This window comes from Rhizomucor pusillus, assembly GCF_041956525.1.
Source record: "Rhizomucor pusillus strain CBS 183.67 unplaced genomic scaffold VTP01scaffold_22, whole genome shotgun sequence".
Classification (NCBI taxonomy): Eukaryota; Fungi; Mucoromycota; class Mucoromycetes; order Mucorales; family Lichtheimiaceae; genus Rhizomucor; species Rhizomucor pusillus.
Genome location: NW_027192164.1, coordinates 1 through 19,012, shown reverse-complemented (window position 1 = coordinate 19,012; position 19,012 = coordinate 1). Strand labels below are relative to the sequence as shown.

At 42.6% G+C, this 19,012-nt stretch overlaps 11 protein-coding genes across 11 annotated transcripts; 5 read left to right on the top strand and 6 right to left on the bottom strand.

The window, feature by feature from the left end:
* Window positions 1-58: 58 nt before the first annotated feature.
* On the top strand, window positions 59-656 carry VTP01DRAFT_5384 (uncharacterized protein; the record flags this gene model as incomplete). The annotated part of the gene is made up of 3 exons (XM_069384170.1): window positions 59-74; window positions 137-250; window positions 310-656. 3 exons carry the CDS (start codon window positions 59-61, stop codon window positions 654-656), a joined length of 477 nt encoding a protein of 158 aa, XP_069235301.1.
* A 205-nt stretch (window positions 657-861) lies between these two features.
* Window positions 862-1,386, top strand: VTP01DRAFT_5383 (uncharacterized protein; the record flags this gene model as incomplete). Its single annotated transcript, XM_069384169.1, has 4 exons — window positions 862-968; window positions 1,066-1,086; window positions 1,143-1,285; window positions 1,346-1,386. 4 exons carry the CDS (start codon window positions 862-864, stop codon window positions 1,384-1,386), a joined length of 312 nt encoding a protein of 103 aa, XP_069235300.1.
* A 182-nt stretch (window positions 1,387-1,568) lies between these two features.
* On the bottom strand, window positions 1,569-2,250 carry VTP01DRAFT_5382 (uncharacterized protein; the record flags this gene model as incomplete). The annotated part of the gene is made up of 6 exons (XM_069384168.1): window positions 1,569-1,581; window positions 1,638-1,723; window positions 1,784-1,854; window positions 1,913-1,963; window positions 2,021-2,048; window positions 2,116-2,250. 6 exons carry the CDS (start codon window positions 2,248-2,250, stop codon window positions 1,569-1,571), a joined length of 384 nt encoding a protein of 127 aa, XP_069235299.1.
* Window positions 2,251-2,859: 609 nt separating this feature from the next.
* Window positions 2,860-3,616, bottom strand: VTP01DRAFT_5381 (uncharacterized protein; the record flags this gene model as incomplete). The annotated part of the gene is made up of 5 exons (XM_069384167.1): window positions 2,860-3,215; window positions 3,274-3,338; window positions 3,399-3,463; window positions 3,524-3,547; window positions 3,614-3,616. The coding sequence occupies 5 exons, from the start codon at window positions 3,614-3,616 to the stop codon at window positions 2,860-2,862; spliced, it is 513 nt and encodes a 170-aa protein (XP_069235298.1).
* A 137-nt stretch (window positions 3,617-3,753) lies between these two features.
* Window positions 3,754-5,352, top strand: VTP01DRAFT_5380 (uncharacterized protein; the record flags this gene model as incomplete). The annotated part of the gene is made up of 3 exons (XM_069384166.1): window positions 3,754-4,257; window positions 4,314-4,652; window positions 4,708-5,352. The coding sequence occupies 3 exons, from the start codon at window positions 3,754-3,756 to the stop codon at window positions 5,350-5,352; spliced, it is 1,488 nt and encodes a 495-aa protein (XP_069235297.1).
* Window positions 5,353-5,625: 273 nt separating this feature from the next.
* VTP01DRAFT_5379 (uncharacterized protein) lies at window positions 5,626-6,189 on the top strand (the record flags this gene model as incomplete). The annotated part of the gene is made up of 3 exons (XM_069384164.1): window positions 5,626-5,845; window positions 5,909-6,058; window positions 6,101-6,189. 3 exons carry the CDS (start codon window positions 5,626-5,628, stop codon window positions 6,187-6,189), a joined length of 459 nt encoding a protein of 152 aa, XP_069235296.1.
* A 1,533-nt stretch (window positions 6,190-7,722) lies between these two features.
* Window positions 7,723-8,523, bottom strand: VTP01DRAFT_5378 (uncharacterized protein; the record flags this gene model as incomplete). Its single annotated transcript, XM_069384163.1, has 1 exon — window positions 7,723-8,523. The coding sequence occupies one exon, from the start codon at window positions 8,521-8,523 to the stop codon at window positions 7,723-7,725; it is 801 nt and encodes a 266-aa protein (XP_069235295.1).
* A 423-nt stretch (window positions 8,524-8,946) lies between these two features.
* VTP01DRAFT_5377 (uncharacterized protein) lies at window positions 8,947-9,256 on the top strand (the record flags this gene model as incomplete). The annotated part of the gene is made up of 2 exons (XM_069384162.1): window positions 8,947-8,960; window positions 9,031-9,256. 2 exons carry the CDS (start codon window positions 8,947-8,949, stop codon window positions 9,254-9,256), a joined length of 240 nt encoding a protein of 79 aa, XP_069235294.1.
* A 2,322-nt stretch (window positions 9,257-11,578) lies between these two features.
* Window positions 11,579-12,634, bottom strand: VTP01DRAFT_5376 (uncharacterized protein; the record flags this gene model as incomplete). The annotated part of the gene is made up of 4 exons (XM_069384161.1): window positions 11,579-11,993; window positions 12,048-12,256; window positions 12,329-12,506; window positions 12,573-12,634. 4 exons carry the CDS (start codon window positions 12,632-12,634, stop codon window positions 11,579-11,581), a joined length of 864 nt encoding a protein of 287 aa, XP_069235293.1.
* Window positions 12,635-14,278: 1,644 nt separating this feature from the next.
* On the bottom strand, window positions 14,279-14,557 carry VTP01DRAFT_5375 (uncharacterized protein; the record flags this gene model as incomplete). The annotated part of the gene is made up of 2 exons (XM_069384160.1): window positions 14,279-14,345; window positions 14,394-14,557. 2 exons carry the CDS (start codon window positions 14,555-14,557, stop codon window positions 14,279-14,281), a joined length of 231 nt encoding a protein of 76 aa, XP_069235292.1.
* Window positions 14,558-15,600: 1,043 nt separating this feature from the next.
* On the bottom strand, window positions 15,601-17,389 carry VTP01DRAFT_5374 (uncharacterized protein; the record flags this gene model as incomplete). Its single annotated transcript, XM_069384159.1, has 5 exons — window positions 15,601-15,779; window positions 16,337-16,446; window positions 16,509-16,628; window positions 17,017-17,118; window positions 17,250-17,389. The coding sequence occupies 5 exons, from the start codon at window positions 17,387-17,389 to the stop codon at window positions 15,601-15,603; spliced, it is 651 nt and encodes a 216-aa protein (XP_069235291.1).
* Between the last annotated feature and the right edge of the window lie 1,623 nt (window positions 17,390-19,012).

Below are 19,012 nucleotides of genomic sequence, written 5' to 3'. Positions count from 1 at the left end.
TATCACATATCATTGATTTTCGCACATCCATTTATCCATTGCGATTGTGGGACTCTGCATGGCCCGCAAAAAGTGTAAAGTATCATATTGCCGCAACCAGAAACTCTTTCGTAAACTTGACAATTGTTCCAAATAGATTATTGCGACTTTTGCAAATGTTCATTTCCGGATAGCGTTGTCAATCGTCAAAAGCACAACAACGGTGCTCTTCATCAAGCAAATCGTAAATTCCATTACGACTGGTTCAAAGGTAAGTATTCAACTTTTGATCTCGGAAAGCTTGCTCTTACATTCGTTGGCCGTCACTAGACCCCTCGGAATTCATTCAAGAACAGCTCAGTAAATCTCCATGTCGACGGTACTTTTCGGAAGGATACTGCGAATACCAACTAGATTGCAAATATAGTCACGTTGGATGGGATCCAGCTAGAAACTGTCCAATCTATCCGTCAGAATTGACAGAATGGTTAGAGGAGAGAGCCAAGATAGACGCAAGCAATACACAAGGCGTAAAAAGCCAGTCTAGAACCAAGCGCACCAAGCCGATGTATAAGCTGCCGGCTGGTTGGAAAGTTCGAGATTTACCACTTTCTCTGAGGCCTCCTTCGTCCGAGGATGAGTACAGATGGTCTAACGTAGGATATTGGGGCTGGTAGTGACAAGCCATATAAAGCATAGTAAATCCTTACAGTGTTAGTATAGTACCGCAGATAGTATACTTTTCTCTTTGCAAGCCAGCACTGTTTTTCAGGACATTCATAAATTGAGAGGTTTGCAGCATAGTCGTTGGTTTCTTGGCAAAAAAAAAGAATACTACCTAAACATTAAAGTGTATGGTCAGTTTCAAGCAAAAAGGACCGTATGCGAACCCAGGGCAAAGGCGATCTTGGCGATCGAGCTGGCGTATGCATAGTTTATGGGCCATATACGCGGTTTGAAAACCGTGGATACAATATGGATCCTCATGGGCAAGTATTCATGCAAGACGATTATGATTGTTGAAGTCGTTAGGTGCAGAATCAAATGACAAACAGGAGATATCTAATGACAGTTTCGCGGTTACAGCTCGATATTACTAGAGAAAATGTATGGCGCCATATATCAACTGGAAGAAAGAGTTCGATATATGAATTTATCAGCAGCAAGCTTCGACCGGAAGAAGCCAAAAGATTACCCGCAGCTATTGAAATATTCGAAAAACACGTAGCTCGATCCAAGAAGGAGAAAAACAATGACAAGTCGAATTTGAGGAGGGTCGACACCGGCAAATTGATAAGAGCGTGCAGTAAGCATAGCTATTATATCGTTGCCATAATGCTTAACCAATGGTATCTTCTGTCATTAGATTTGAAATTATCATCAACGCAGTACCCACAGCTAGCATAGTTGTCTTTGCATAATTTTCTATATCTCAGCATTAGTTTAAAGACTTTCATAAATCGATAGCCTCGCGGTGCAATCGTTGGTTTATTGGCTACGTGCGCATTACAGAATACGGTCATTCTTATGCAAAAAAGGACAGCGTTGCGGAATAGGAGTGGAAGGTGATTTGATCGGGCTGGTGTCGTTTATCGGCCATATCTGTGGAATAGGGTTAGAGATTGTAATGGTTTGGAAATTATGGATACAAAACATACTTTTGCCATTCCCATTCACGGTTATCGAGAGGACATACTTGACGACTCTTTAACCAACGCGATATACAGTGGAAATGGAAAGCATGCTGTAGACAGGAAAATACGTCTTAGTTGCGCAGTTGGTTGCTACGTCCAACGTGACTTACATTGCAGATACCCCATGCGACAGTACATTCCTCTGAAGTTGCCGAAGCCTGGTTAGCCTGGCACTCTATACCTGGATCTTAATGTCAGTCCCAAACTTTGTGTTTACAGTATACCACAAATCAACATACATAGATCCATGATATGATTTCTGCAAATGGCGCAGTTATCGACAACAATATCTAATCGACCCCATCGTTAGTCAACGGCACAGTTTCAAATGTTTTGCTATAGCCAACCCCAGGCCCAGAGAGCCACTGCGTTCCACTACAAATCATAGATCGTTAATAGGTTCATTATAGGCAGTGCTTCAAGAGATTGCATTATGCTGTACCTTTTTCACTTCAAAGCGTTTCTTTTCACCGACATCTTTAGCTTTGCCCTTAGATTTAGAAACTTCGCCTTGATCAGCTGGCGTTCCTTGCTGAAGTGCAGGCGGAACTTCGTCCACATCCATAGGAGTCGACATTTTAAGCAATATGTGGAAGCGCGTTGAGTAGTTCGCCGCGTCAGCAAAGGTGGCTCTGAGTTCAAAGCTGGCAACCAGGTATCCAGCAAGAGAGAAACCCTTAATAATGAGGGCAACGGTATCAACATGGAAATACTTCAGAGATAGAGTATGCAGACATGAAGTCCAAGATGCTATACCTTGATAAATATTATTCTTTCAAATATCCATCGGTGCCAATATCAACACCAGCAAATTCAGTGACAATAAATAGGAAAAGACTGTACTGTCTGCATTTCCTTGACTTCACCTGGTAGAGACATGTGGTCAACCCCACAGATTAAGAGAGACATGCTGAGAGGAGTTGTAGAAGTGTCTGTCACACTTTTCCCATTTGCACAATGATTATGTACATATCGCCTAGGAGTAAACACGAATTCGACGATTCAAGCAACAGAGATATTATGCAATGAATGTCGCACAGTGAAAAGAGCATTGAGCATTTCAGAATCTTATCCCGTATTGCAATTAGTCTGTCCACTCAGCAATGCCTCAATTCGTACGCTACGACAAATTCCACAGCAATAAGTAGTTCGTGTAACGTTGCTATATTTCATACAGGAATATAGTCTACAACTTTGCCAGAATAGCGTCTGCTCCTGAGGCAGTGACTCCTGGTGCCTGTTCGACGCCGACGTACTTGACCACAAGATCATCCACTAGGATAGCAAAGCGCTTTGAACGGATACCCATGCCATTCTTTGTCAGATCTTGCGTTAAGCCCAACGCAGTTGCGAAGGTGGCACTGCCGTCACCGGCCATGATAATCTTGTCCTTGGTGCCGCTAACCTTTCCGAAAGCGTTCATTACAAAGCCGTCAACAACGGACATGCAAATAATGTCGCTGACACCTTTAGCATGCAAAGCATCAGCTGCAGCCAGGAATCCCGGCACATGCTGCTCAGAGCAAGTTGGTGTAAATGGACCTGTTCAAGGAAATTGTTACAAAGCATTCTGCAACGAAAAATGATTCGTAAGATTTACCTGGGATGGCGAAAATGACCGCCTTTTTGCCCTTGAGCTTTTCGTGAATCTTGTATGGCAATGGTCTACGTGAATATGACCATTCAGTAGTTGAAATCACCCTCAATACAAATCATCAGTTATACCGTGGGCATGCTTGAAGGCTTTCGTTGGGGTCGTAAGGAACGTATTGCAAAGTGCCGTCAGGGATCTAAGATTGGTGCTGAATAAGCGTATATTTTGCGCTCACGAGATATTCAAAGGTGCATACCGTATCGCCTACTTTGACGGTAGCCTTCAGCAGAATGGTGAGAATGTTTGAATGCTCTGAATACTTGACTGATAACGACATCGAGCCTACCATCTAGTTTAATAATACAAAATCAGGAAAGAGAAGTAATCGAAATTACCCTCCAATTGCCGCGTCTTAAACTCAGAGAAGGTTCAAATCCAGAAAGCCTGTTGTTTTGGCTACACCTCATACTCGATTGATTGCTTGCCATGCAACGCCGAATTTCGACTCGAGTACTCGCTTCTCTTGAGCTTGGTGCAAAGATAAGAAGGCAGCAAAATCGATGTTCTTGTGCCAACTTCCAAAAAGTTCGGCAGCTCACGAGCTCAAGACGCGCCCTGGGCGAAGAACGGACACGCCCTGCTCCATATATCCCATTTCTCTCGCCTGCTCAAGAAGAACCAAACCCTGCACACAAGCATTATCCTCGGAAGACAGCACAAGAAGTGGCATCCTGCAAGATTCCGCCCACCAAGACGAAAATGCTGACAAGGGACTTTATCGATGACTCGCTTTACAACCCGAACTACGGCTACTTTTCAAAACAAGCGGTTATATTCTCGCCAGATACAGATTTTGACTTTACAGAGCTACGTGATCATTTACAATTCCTGAATATCCTGGGACAAATGTACAAGGACATAGAAAACGATGTCGATGAAGTTGACGAAGTTGCTCGTCAGGTGTGGCATACTCCAACCGAGTTATTCAAGGTACAGATGATCGATTATCCATAGCTCGCATGATATTTAACCGTCCTTTGTGACAGCCATGGTATGGATACGCAATCGCAAAGTATCTTGTAACAGAATACAAGCTCAATCTGTATCCCCACAAGGACCTGATTATTTACGAAATGGGTGCTGGTAACGGCACGTTGATGTTAAATATACTTGACTACATCAAAAAGAACGAGCCTTCTGTGTACAAACGCACTCGATACAACATTATTGAGATCTCCGGGAAATTAGCCGAGCGCCAGTCCGAGCGTCAAGAGGTTCGACACGTTATAGATCAGCACACCTGCATTGAAATTATCAACAAGAGCATATTCGAGTGGGATATCCCAGTACCAGATGATTGCTTCTTTTTAGGAATGGAGGTCATAGTAAGTATAATCCGAATCCACCGTGGTGTGTTCAAGTTGCTAAGGATCCTGACAGGATAACTTTGCGCACGATATCCTGCGATATGATATCGACACCATGAGGCCATACCAAGGTCTGGTCAGCATTGACGAGAATGGTGACTACACGGAGCTATACGAACCTGTTGGGAGCGATGCGTTGATATCTCGGTACTTGTCAACCCGAAAAATGACTAGCTATCGCAGTCCAGTTCTGAGTCGTCAGCTGTGGCACAAGTTCCTGAGGATGCTCCCGTTAGCTCCTAATCTGACAGAGCCAGAGTTCATCCCCACAAAACTGTTCCTGTTTCTTGAGACGCTCAAAAGTTACTTTCCCAACCATCGACTGGTGCTTTCGGACTTCTCCTATCTTCCTGATGCCGTGGAAGGTATCAACGGACCAGTAGTTCAAACACGATACAAAGGTACAATGGTTCCTTGCTCAACTTACATGGTGCAGCCTGGTTGGTTCGATATCTTCTTTCCAACGGATTTCGAGTTACTTAGACAGATGTACCTCCTTGTTTGCCGTGGGAGCAGGGCTGGCAATGACAGAACAGTGAAGGTCATGACGCACAAGCAATTCTGCGAACGATATGGAGATCTAGAAAGAACCACTACGCGTAGTGGGGAAAATCCAATGTTAATGTACTACGAGAATGTTAAATTTCTACTTACCTAATGAATGATTTTTCGAAGCAAAGTGGAAAGTAATGTGTACAAATGTAGATATGGATAGGTTTGATGTACATTGGCGGCTTCACCTTATTGCTCTCATAATGCTTCTCGTAGACGCCAATTATCTGAGGTATATATACTCCAAAACATAACGCATAATATCCATGACGGAGGTTGGCGTATGACGCGTTATTGCTCACGCAGTATAAAATCTCCCACTTTTTTCTTTACATTCTTATCTTCTTGTTTCCGCGCATCCCCTGCAATCAAGTGCGATATGGAGCTATTAGCGAATCCTCCCTCGAGTGCGGTACAAGCGGCATGCAAAGGGAATGGAAGCACTGGCACGGAATCCGCAAAATACGATGGATATCACTCCAGATCTAGTTTCCTATCCAACCCACTGTCATCTATGCAAAGTCTAAAGCCCCTCGATCACAATGATCTTCAAGCAGATATGCAGCACCAAATGCTGCAACGAAGACATAAGATCAAAGGTACCTTTGAACTCTGAACTGGAAGAACATATATATAAACGATGCAGTTATTGCCAATCGTAGAAACAATTGCAAGCATGTATGCGCTTGTGAACGAGTTGGAAACCATTATGGACCAGTTTGTGAGTAAACAGGATGAACTGATCCTTAGCACATGTGGTCAAGAACTCGAGGCTATTGGATCCATGGAATGTGAGCAAGGTCAAGCTTCTGGTATCTTTCCCATCTCCAATTGCAGCTAACAGTGCTCTTTAGAGCTTTTGCGTGTGCAAATGATACGCTTCATCAAGGCGACTTCTTCATCGTTTGAGGAGATATTTCGGCAATCACCAACGCCACCATAGTTATTGAGTACTGCAATCCTATGCTTATATTATTCTTGTATGCTTTGGAGTATTGCTATGTATCATTGACTCTAGCGTAGTGATGGTATTCTTTACCTTTATTAATAAAGAAACATTCAAAGTTAAATTACAAGGAAGGAAACAAATAAAGAAGAATAGATAGAATAGCAGGACGCTAGTGATGAAAGGACCAAAAATCATAATGTCTCCGACACCTAGACCATGTGAGTGATAATTGAGTGATCGTTGAGAAATAATTGAATTTCGTTCAAATGGGAAGGTACTGAACACTTTTCGCCAATTTGAAAAGCACTAACAGTACGCATTATAGTGACAGCCTGCTGTATAAGTAGTACGTCCAGTAGACATCATTCTGCAGAAAGGGAAGATTGCCTTTTTGAGCGCTACTAACTCACAAAAATGGAAGGTTTAAACATGTTGGAACTAGTGAAAAAATCTTCTACTTAAAGTAAACATCAATAAAACGAGAGCCTCGTCAATATAATACACACGTCTGTGTTTAAATGTTGCGATTATGTATGATGAGTGATGATGAAAACACAAAGGCAATTACGCTAGAAGTCGTACTAATGGCATATATGATTTTACTATCCACTTTATTATGCTCTACTCTTTCCGCGTAGGGAATTAGGCTTGATGGTGTGCAAACAGCAACATGATATCGAGCTTTCAGATTATGACAATTGGAATGTTGGTGAAAGAGTGCCATGGTGGAAAATAGTCGATGATATCGACAACGGGGAAAGTGCTTTGCCTCATGCACATTTATCTGCGCGAGCGTATACCTCAATAAACCGGGAATTGGACGGGGCTGTGCTTAGGCAGTAGGGAAGCGGATGCAAAACCGTCGGAGAATAGAGGTTTATGAGGGTCAAGCGAGTTTATTCCACAGATTCGGATTAGCAATGAGCTTTAGCGAGCCAAGGACAGCGAGAGAAGCGAAGTGTAAATCGCTTGTAAAAATATAAAGATCTATGTATCTTTTCAATGTGTAGTAGAAAATAATATGTAGATATACTGTGATACTCGAGTTGCATCCATGACAGAATCTTCACACAACGAGTTCTTCAATGGCGGTTGCTTTGTTCAACTTTCTGTCAGACACTCTTTTGTATAGATCTGCAATAAATTTTGCTGACCAGCGAGTCGATCGATAGCAGATGATTGTGCGGGTCGGCCAATTCAGAGCTGCTCGTCCAATATGATAAGGGAATGCTTATACTACATGATCAGCAGATTCAGCTGCACATATTGTCCCTCATACAAAGTCTAAATGCCCAGCTTTTTGCTGAAAGTGGGTTGGCAGACATCAAAGAGACACAGGAACATTTTAGTTCGTCACGCAAACTTTAGAATTATCCCCTCTTGATAATTTGCATATATGCGCATAGCATCAGACTGTATCAACAGAGAATTACTTTCATGAATGTAACAAATGGAAGTATGTATGTAACTATCGTAAAAATACTATTTACAGTGCGTCATTCTGATGATGGCAATATTATGTAGGTTCTATCTTCTCATGCAGCATCTCCATTTGATCAATTGCCAAAGGATGCCTAGGCCTCCGAGACCGGTCAACACTGCTCCAGCATATAGCATGACACTTCGCAAAGTCGAATTACAACGAGCTTGACAGAAGGTATCGTTGGATGCGTCACCACCACATTGACCTGAGCATTGATCCCGGAAAACTTTGGAGACTATCATCAAAGCTATGCCGCCTCCAAATAGAATGAAAAATAGTAGAAAGCAAAGGTATGTCGTGCATGTAAACGATGGGCGCTTTCGAATATATGCTTCAAACGGCTCCATTTTGTAGGATTCTTTCTCATTCTCCGGTGCTAAAGTCGGTCCCACAGCTGATGTTCCGGTAGTTATGTTTTGCGTCTTTTCAGTCTTATTTTTCGCATTTGACCATCGCGAGAAAAATCCGAATTTTCGTTGTGACTCTTGTTCCTTCCTGGAGCTCTTGTTAGATGACAGAGGTTCTTGTTCCTGCTCGAAAGCGTCTCTGTATGTTCCAAAGTAGTATTGCTCTTGGTCACTGCTGCTGACATCAATATACTGTTGATCTGATGCAGGACTACGGTGGTTATAAGGTATTGATATCGGCCTTGCATCTACAGTGTTCTGTGTTGGGGTATGATCTGCAGCGGTTGCTGATATGGGAATGGAATATTGCTCGGTGTCTGCTTCCATGGCGGGCAAAGGCGGCGGCGTAGGATATTGTCCTGAATATGGGTCGCCATGTTGATTATAAGTCTGATACGAATTGTGCTGCACACCGTTTGCGTTATGATCAAAGTACATAAGGTAGGTTTATAGAGAAAAGTGTTTCTCAAGAATAGAAGAGAATGCAAGCTTCATATATTGATGCCTCAGAAAACAGTGTACTATATTTGGAAGATGCGGGGGTCCGGCGCCGAAAATAGCCTGGTGCCAAGCCTAGTAGACAGCAGCCAAGCCCTACCAGTATGACGCACTGTACACTCTTTTCGAAAGTAAAGTAGCCCCAAATGGGAGAATAGATGACTTACCGCACAAAAATGGGCAGATACGAGAGTATAAAGACGTCCATAAGCACTCTTAAGCTCAGCTTTCTTCTACTACATTGTGCATTGAAAATTTACATAGCAAGATGAGCATTCAATTTTTCTATAATGGAAGCAGGGTAATGCTGTTGATGAACATGTAGGCCTGCGCCTGAGAACTCCATCGTAGATAAGGAGCAGTATGCTCTTGATACGGTAAGTTCTTACACGCAGTACTTGCGTAATCTGCCTCGCGAGAGCAAACTGCGAAACAGTTGTCATGCAGGCTGAAGATGCGAAAGAAGACTTGGGCGTTCGCATGGGAGAAGCCTAGATCAACGTACATACTCTACATTGACCAGAACAAAGTCAGGTTCTCCAAACTGATGTTTGCGAAAGTTCTGCGCACTTCAACTGCCGCAAAGCAGCTGGGTATCCACGTTCGCATGGCTCAAATGTGGACCAAACGGTACCAGTTAGATTCTGATAATACGTATCTTCGTGACGCCTAAGAAGAATGATCGCCCGTGTATCCTCGATGAACAGCATAAGAAGATTGTTCTCGAGTACGTGGATGAGAATCCTTCAGCTGCTGATGGGACGACCGCTTCAAAGATTCGAAGGGCTCAAAATCTCTCAGACCATAGTTGATGACTTCGTTAAGGACTCAGTGCAACTCTGTAGCTTCAGAAGACTCTGTTCCAACCTGTAGAGAGGAACAGCAACATGTTGGTAATGGTGTGTATCAGCTATCTGTATATTATAATAGCATCTCAGCATCTCTGTCTTCACGTTGTAACGCTGTAATTATTTGTTATATTTATATTCGTTTTTGAGGCGTATAGGCGGTCTACACAGTGAACAAGTACTCTGAGACTTGTGTTAAAGGAAGAAGGATTATAGGATTATAGGACTATACGACTATAGGGCAATAGGATTGGTAACTATCAAAACTATATTATGCGATTAACTTGTTACCTTCTCTATTCTTGTTATGCTTCTTATCTGTGTCTTTTTACTTGGAAGCACTTAGCACCATCCTATCCTGTCTTGTTCTGTCTTGTCCTTCTGTTCTGCGCTGTATCCTCCGTCTATGCACGGCTGCATCTGATCATGCAATCATACTGCTGGTAAGATTATGTTTCAGTTTATTGAGGGGAAGAGAAAATATGATAAAAGATAGAAGAGAAGCACAATTATAGCAGGCGTAGCAGGCGAAAGGATGGATCCCTGCAGGTCGTTATTGGATGCGCGTTGTCATCTCGATGTGTCAGGATCACGTGATAGAGATCAACCTCGGGTGCAATGAATTTTGAGGTACCTCAACTTACCTCAAAACGTTTTCATTTCGGTTATCGTCATTCCTTTTTACATAGTCGCTTCGCAGTCCTGAGAAGATCATTTCGCCACGAAAATATCCATTTCACTTGCTTCGCCAATTTTTTACCTCGAGAATTATTTCGGGAAATTTGGTCTAATGAGAGACAAGTCAATAATTGGGTCCTTATCCTTTCGAGACGAGTCCTACCTTAAAATACGTTTGGCACATGTGTGCCAATTTCTGACACTTTCTCGAACGATTCCAGTGACAAGTTCCCATCTAAAATTCGTCTAGGATTAATATTGTATGATTTGTGTCGTGGCTGTTCTATTACGGTGGAATGGTGCGCAAAAGATGAATGCATGATCATTTCTTGTCAATTCAAGCCAGTGCGTGATTGCTTCTTTGCATAGTTCCTCGAGTTTCTTCCTGTCTTCATGATTCTTGACTTTTTAATTTGTATGTATGCTGCCTACAAACTCAATCAACGCCAATGGGTACCTGCTGCTGCATGTATCAATCACGCCGTCTAGCTTCCTTCGCTTGATGGTGAAGCTTTCAACTTCGAATGACGTTATTGCAAACGAACGCACAAAAAATACATCATCGCTTTCACGTTGTGCACTCTCTCTGATGCGATGGCTCCAGCATCCAGCTTCCTTCGTCGTCGTTCTCTTTCTGCAGGACCCATCCGGCCAATGTTTACTGAGATCCGGTCGACCTTTCTTTTGAATCTCGTCTCAACAGTGTTGATATAAGATATAAATAAGCCGATCAATTCTGCGATTGCCCTTATGCTCCGAATAGGTGTTTTTGAGCTGCTTGTTTGTTTTCACCTTGATAGATAGCTCTAGTTGACAACAGGCAGTCCATTTTTCGTACTATCTGTTGTCAAACATTGTCTGTCGCAATATTCAGTAAGTCCCTCGCAAGGTTCAACTAATCTGCAGAAGCGAAGTAGTAAGAATTGATAATGTAATTGACCTCGATACCAGACCTCTTGAAATCGTCATATTCCTGTATGAATTGCTCCACTGTTCCAGAATGCATTATAGATTTCATCTTGAGGAAGATTTGCTGATGGATATCCGCTCTCCTTTCGGCATCTCTATGCGTATCTTTTGGGGGATATTTTCCGACTATGCTCGCATAACATTGAAAGTGCACCACTGTATATTTGTATTTGGTTAGAAAGCTTTGATTGTGCCTTCTTCTACTATGCAGCAATCGATTGTGATTTTGCATGGCGTTATTTACCATCACGACAAGATATGCATTGAGTGATCATTTGTATAGAGGTAGGCAACTGGACAACCAGTTCCAGTAAAGTGGCGAATCACAATATGTGTTTAAGATGCCATTGTTGTTCGAAGTTCTATTGTGCGAATCAAGCTTTTCCTAACACCAGCGTTAAAAGAATGGCAAGATTTCGAAGTTATGGCATGGATGGTAAATACAAATGCATATGGAGAATGCTGATGATGCAGGTATTACAATATGTGGAGGGAGAAATCTAGTCCTTTTTATCCTTCTTCTTTTTCTTCTGCTTTTTCTCTTTCTTTTCTTTCTTATGTTTTTTCGACGGCGGGCTGGTCTTGTTATCATCAGAGAGTTTCCGCTTCTTGTCCTTTTTCTTCTTCTTTTCTTTCCGTGAAATCTTACCCTTTGTCGCTGATGTAGCTTCGTTCCCTTCTGGTACGTCTCGTTTCACAGGCGTTTCGTTCTTTTCATCATTGGCGTATTTGAGATATTCCGTCATGACTCTTGCATATTTCCCCTTCTGTTCTACAAGGCCACGACCTCCCTTCCGAGCTGTCCTCCCTTCACATGCAGCAAACAATTCTTCGTCCGTTATTTTGATTGAGTAATCTTTTTGATCATCTTCATCGTCGCTTGGTGTTTGCGGAGTCGATGAAGGAGACTGCGTGCTTCAAGATCTGCTTTTAATGCTGCGTATACATATAGATTATGCATTCACCTACGAGCTCTTTACGAAACCACTGTATAATGATGTCCGGGCAATTATCTGCGACATATTTGTCTGTAGATCCCGCACAGAATCGGATAGATTTTGTTCTTCTGCCACTGCAGCCATGCTGGTAGGTTCCTTCTTCCCGGTGGGACGATGTGCACTAATAATGCCTGTTCGCGTCCGCCTCTCTCCAATCTTCTTCTTCGTTTCGATTTTGACCTATAACAATGAAAACGATGCAAACAATATTTAACTCGTGCATATTCTCACTTTACGATCGACATAACTTACTACACCAGCTTCGCTATCCTTTGCAACGCTGACAGCGTTGGCGCTTTTGTTGTATAAGTGGTCCCACCAGGCAAAGTCCCATTGCTCGTTGTTGCTGCCAACGCCTTTGGTGTCGTTCTTGACTGTTACGGTAATATGTTTGGCATTACCATGTTTTTCCTTTCCTAAGCCTTCACCGCTACAGATCGATGTCAATCATCGAAGATCGCTTATCGTCAGAAGAGTAAAGTCCTTCTGTACTTGCCTTTTCCAGCCGTACTTTTCAAGCTGTGATTTAGCAAAGGAATCGTTCCACTTGTCGAGCATCTAGACAAGCAATTCAAAGTGAAGAACACAAAGGGGAAAAAACTTTGATGATTGGAATATCGACTCCGTAAGTCCGAGGAACAGCCAGCATCTCACAGCATCGCAACAGACTTCAAAGAATATATCGTTTCAACTACACACTTTATTGTTTCCTTGCATTTCCCATACGTTTCCTCTCTCCTTCCAGCTGCAAATTATTAAAAGGAGCTGTTAATAACAGCGTATCTGGTCTTTACATCCAAACTCCATCAAACTTACAACTTTCTTTACACGGGCTAGCGACGCGGCTGAAGACAAGTTCGCTTTGCAATTGTCAACATCGTAAGGTGGTGTTATAAGAACCTCATCCAATACAACAATAGTATCGTTTGCCCAGCGACATGGTAATCTGAGACGTACAAGACGCTGTTGCATGAGAAATGCCATGCTTTCTTGCAACTAGATTGCCACTTACGTCTTGCTCAGTGCATCGAATATATCTTGAGCTTCTTTGGTCACGCCGACACCCATTCTCGCTACACGCTGGCGTAAGTTCTTGACTCCTGCAGATTCGCGTGCGTTCAGACGGTCGACATATAGATAATTGATAGGAAAGAACTCTGGATCCGTTGCCGGCTCGTTTGACAAGACTTCTTTGATATGTGAAATCTTTATAATTCGAAAAGGTAGTCCTTTACGGGTATGACGAGGCGGGCTAGAGCACTGTGTTTCTGCGTCAAGGAGATGATTTCGGAAAGGTTTTGATAGTTAGCAGCATTTCAACTGTAGAATCAAAAAGGATATCTAGCGCAATAAAGTTCGATACGCGATCGTATGTAAAGATGCGTCCTTCAATCTGTTCGTTGGAAGCAGTCTTGATCTTGATTTGGCGGCCCACTAACCCTTCCAACGATGTCCTGGCCGGCCCAACGGTCGCGGTCGTCGACTTTGTGAAGGACTTTCGGCGCTGCGACTGCTGTGCTGTGCCTTCCATCTTATTCATTTCGTATTTGCATTAGCAAAGACATTCAGTTATATGCCGCAACGTCGTTGTTTTCTTACCAGAGTAGAAACTATAAAGTATGGTATTCAGTAAGCAGGACCCGATAGTGCGCTCGTTTGAAATCGCGCTCCTTTTCTGCAATTGCTCTTCAGAGTCACGCAAGCTCAGAGCCAAGGATCAATTCGAGCCGTGGCCCACAGTTTATGATCTCTATCCTTTGCTGCTCACATAGGTCTACTGCAAAGTATATTTATACCCATTTTTACAGTGGTTTTTTTAGAATATCCGAATATCCATAATATAGAAACCTGTTGTGCATCTACAAGCAAAGAGGCCGCTTTGATTGTTTATTCTTATAGACATAAATCTAATTTTACAAATCATACAACATACAGCAACGTAAATGTATGCTGATCATGAATAATATGAACGTTGCGTCTAGATCCCCGCCAATTGTTTCGTTATGCTTCTCTGCGCATGATCATCTGTTCTTCGCTTTCTGCGAGCACAACTCCATTTGCTCTCCTGTTACAGCACACTTCTCGGGGAAGACAGTATGCATTATCCATATAATCTCTCCAATTTCTTCCACACTGATTCATTATTGCGCGGCAGGGACGAGGCAGCCACGAATACATCGTTTCTCAACGGAAGGCAAGTTCTTACCAGATAGCTCGTCGATCTGGCGATTTATCTAGTTGATGTTGCAGGCGATCCACAATTTTGATGCTAAAACTTACATCATTGCCCAGAACGTGTCTGTATGGTAAAAGCTACCATATGAAGCCGTCCATGAACGAACCGGTTGGGATCGTAGCCATAAATAAGGACAACTGATAGAGAGACATTTCAGAATCTAATGGGTAGGAGATATGCTGATTTTCACATCTCGGTGCAGGAACATGATCGTCTTGAACCTCACAGTCGCGTAATCCGCGCATTGCCTGCTGTCTGGAAGAGCGATACGGGCTCGACTGTTCCTTACAAAAGCGTTGCTAATTGACATAGACGACAGTTCCCGGATAGAAGACAGTCTATTTGGTAACATGATACATTACACGCAGTCTTATTCTTTGTAGAAATAGCTTCTTTCATTTCGGGTTGCAAGCAAAAGAACAAACCTTATTCGCTAAAAGAATTCATCGATGCAAATTTCAAATTTGTAGTCTCTAGCACATCATTATCCGAAGATCCGCAGCATGTATGGCCTTTACGCTGCGAGAGACTAGCAACACGCCTAGGTGTAGGACTGTTGGTAACAGGCGAAAAAATCGAGCAAAATCAATTGGGATAACATCGCCTCGAACAACGGAGACTTCATGTTCATCCGAAAGTTCGATATCTAAGAGCAGCAGTGCAAAGGGTGTGACAGCAGCCATAGTCGGAGCCCTTGCAACTCGGCAACAATGTCATCCATGCGGCTGGAGTTGGCCCTCTGTTCTTCTTCCAAGCGACCAATACTCTGTGGGAAAACCTCGTCGAGCCTTTGCTCTAATGCTTGCATTTCCACAAGTGCAAGGGAATCAGTTTCGGGATTGCCTTGATGTTCCGCCATTTAACTTCTACGACAAGTATATCAAACAAATATCAATTTTGCGGCTGAAAACCCCACACGTAATCAAGTTTCTACCTAGTGGATGGTGTTGAAGACAAGCAGTGGTCCTAGGACCTCAAACTGAGAATCTGTCAGGAACAGACAGATATGCAATTTACCAATTATATGAACAGCGAGTGTCGTAACTGAATGTATGGTCAATAAATATCTGGACACATTGCTTTATAAACGTTTCCTCGGAAAGATAAGAATTTTGCCATGCATAGGACTGGTTGAGGAGGCTATCCATGACTTCATGGAATTCAATTGCCCTTATATCTTCTTTCAACAGGCAAACGCCTTTGGATTCATGGATGGCTCTTTTTGCGCTTATTGCACCTTCAATAATAGCCTAACAGTGATTAGAAATCCATCTTTCGTACATACAGATTATAAAATAATCCCTTCTGCATTGTCCTTGAGATTGAATGCAGATCGTCGTTGAAAAATTCGAACTTCCTGTTCGTCTCGAGATTGGCCCAAATCTAATTTCTCAGAGATTCCTCGAATCTTTTGTCTTCCAAGCAAGAATCCTTGGCTTGGGAAAAAGGAAGATAAAGTCCAATGATCTACCACAGAATCTCAGTTAAAGAAGTAAAGAATGGATGCACAGGGATATTACAGCATTCGGGTATCAAATAGACCTCGTTTCTCCTTTGCATATTCCAGGCTCTCCTTTCTGTATTTCATCAAAGTCGTAGATACATCAAAATCATCAACAATCCACTAGACGGACATAGCATCAGAATGGAAAAGTCTGCAAGTGGAGGAGAAAACATGTGATCGAATATCATTTGCCTTGAGATGTACCAGTTTTACAGCAATGGAGACCGTTAGATTTATATCCGACGGAGCCTTTGACCAGCCGAAAATGAGTTATCTCCATCATTCGATGTACAGCATCAAATTCCAAATCTGCTTTGAAAATTCTACAGACATCACCTTGCGCTACAGTTAGTTTTTTGAAAGCGAACTACGGTGGCTCTTTAGGTACCTGCAGTGTGAATTCAGTATATTTTGGGTGATTGGACTCCAGAATCAACGAGCGGATCTAGCACTTGAGTCCTTCCCAAGTTTTGACGAGGTCAGATAATGGTTGATTGCTATGAGCCCTCCGCTTTTTGACCTCTGACAAGAACATCAAATCTGAAGCTTTTATCAATCTCGATCGCAGCGATATAACCAGACTTGTAATTATTGTTGGCTGCGTCTCCGTTTTCCAAGAAAGCGTTAGACCTACAAATGTTCTATCTAAATTAATCATGCGAGAAATAAAGCGAGTCCCTTTCAAGACTTACCAGTTGAATTTAAGTTCAAGTTCATTGTCATATAAAAATATACGGTCAACGCACATCTGCATGATTTGTCTGATGAGCGTTTCTTCGGTCATGCAATCCTCTGGTGGCCGATTTAGGAACCTTTTGGTTAAGCTTTCTAGGATATCAGCCACGAGAATTCCGCCCTGATCGTTTTTGAGAGCACTTCGGACTTAAGATCTAGTTTCGCCTTTCTTGTTGCGACAATTCCTTCGGTCAGTGACTACACAGGCCATTAATAACGGTTCAAATGACACGAGCGACGTTGGAAATATACATACACTTTCCACAGTCCGAGAATATAGAAAAAGGGCATCATGCGGATCGCATTATGGACTGATGCAAGATTCTTTCTAGCTGTCTGTTTCGTGCACATAAATCATCAAAGTCGTCAAGCGAAAAAAAAGAAATAAAATAAAATAAAATAAAAGGACCCATCTGCAAAATTATATCACTTCTGTCGCATGTGCAGTATAGTGGATCAACTTACATCTCTGTCATACATGTTTCCTCTTCACCGTTGGCACCCGAGTATATATGATCGATGTATCGAATGTTCTCGGGGGCAAACGTCATCGTTGGGATGCTATTGCTGCAGTCAAGCGGCATTCAGCTGGCGAAATTGCTGAAGACCAACGGTGGTCTGAGATACCCGGTTCTTTTTGGCATATTTGACGCTTCGATCTCAATATTTCATCAAAGCGCTCGACATATCATGCTCACCAATCGTCCACTATATAGTTCCACCATAGGCTTCCTTGCCCTTGATTGTAACGTTGTTTGGGAACTGATTTGATCTCCAATTGCCAGATAGCCCCTGGAGGCGCGACGTCGCGGACGTCGTTCTGGACCAGGATCCACATCACTATCCTCTTCCAATGTACTTGTTCGTTACTCTCGACACTAAAAGCGCGACGGGGCTTCTTCGGACTGCCGCGGTTTCTTTAATCTCTCCAATACATAATTGTATATTTGCTCCATTATTTCTGTCGTCATGGTTTTCGCGTCGGATACTTCCGGACCTCACTCAGCAGCTGATAGTATAGGGTGTTCATCGGATGGAATAATCGGCATGTTGAACGTTATGATCTCTTTCTACGTCGTTGGGTCCCATCCATGCCCATTGAGCCTGTCAGAGCTGTCCACAATCTTTCAAGGAGGTCCCCTTCTATCCGCTCCATCTCGTCAAAGTATTTGAAGTAAAACAGATCCAGAACGCTTTCAATAATCTGATGAAGAATATAGAGTTTATCTTGTGCTCCTGGCTGAAATTAATATCGCTTGTGATGATCTCTCAGAGTGGTGAGATCATGCTATGAATGCAAAGGCAGAGGATATATGCTGCTTGATAGTTTCTATATAATCACCTTTTTCTCGTATGAGTTTACATACTCAAGCAAATCAGACCGCATCTCTGTTATTGTCGGCCTCTTACAGCTTCTGATTTCTTGAATTTCTTCTTCGGTAAAGTACCCTTTCCACTCTGGAAGAGATGGATCTATGATTATACTGTGTCAGGGCTAAGCAAGACTATTTAACTTTTCTTACAGATACTGACGAGGACATCTAGTAACTTACTGCTCAAAGTCATATTTCTCTGATGCTTTCTGCATTTGCTTTTCCACGGGCGTTCCAGATTTCAACTTCCACATCTTCTCTTCTAAGGCCTCATACATTCTTGTCACAACCTCTTTATTCACACCCTTTGCACTGCTGCTCTTAGATATCGAACTTTCAGATGAACATGAAACCTCCGTTCTTGATTCGATATGGCTCCTCTGGTTCCTCCCTCCTGAATTTTTGTGTCTGTGCTCTCGCAAAATCTTCGAGGCGATGTTACCCCAATTGATTTTGCTCGATTTCGACTGTTATCAACACTCAGTAGATCATATCAATCTAAGGAGGATATCTAGTCGACTTACTGGTCCTACACCTAGGCGTGTTGCTAGTCTCCCGCAGCGTAAAGGCCATACTTGCTGCGGATCTTCGGATAACGATGTGCCAGAGACTACAAATTTGAAATTTGCATCGATGAATTCTTTTAGCGAATAAGGTTTGTTCTTTTGCTTGCAACCCGAAATGAAAGAAGCTATTTCTACAAAGAATAAGACTGCGTGTAGTCTATCATGTTACCAAATATACTGTCTTCTATCCGGGAACTGTAGTCTATGTCAATTAGCAACGCTTTTGTGAGGGATTTCCTCCGGACACAACACAATAGCCATCCTTCGGAAAGTTGTCTCGAATAATGCAATGTCCAGCTTGTTAAATCGTCGATTTGAGACCATGAAGAGCAAAGCCAAGCTGCTCAGGTTATTGCGCGTTGGAATGGCTATGCTGTTACGACGAAGTCCATTAGCGTTCGTCAGTTGTGCCTGTAGTGTCCTCGTAGCTGATATATCAGTAGCTACTGTTACATATTGTAGCAATAATTAAAGTCCTTAACATTTGTACCCAATATATCAAAAAACCTACAACTATGATGG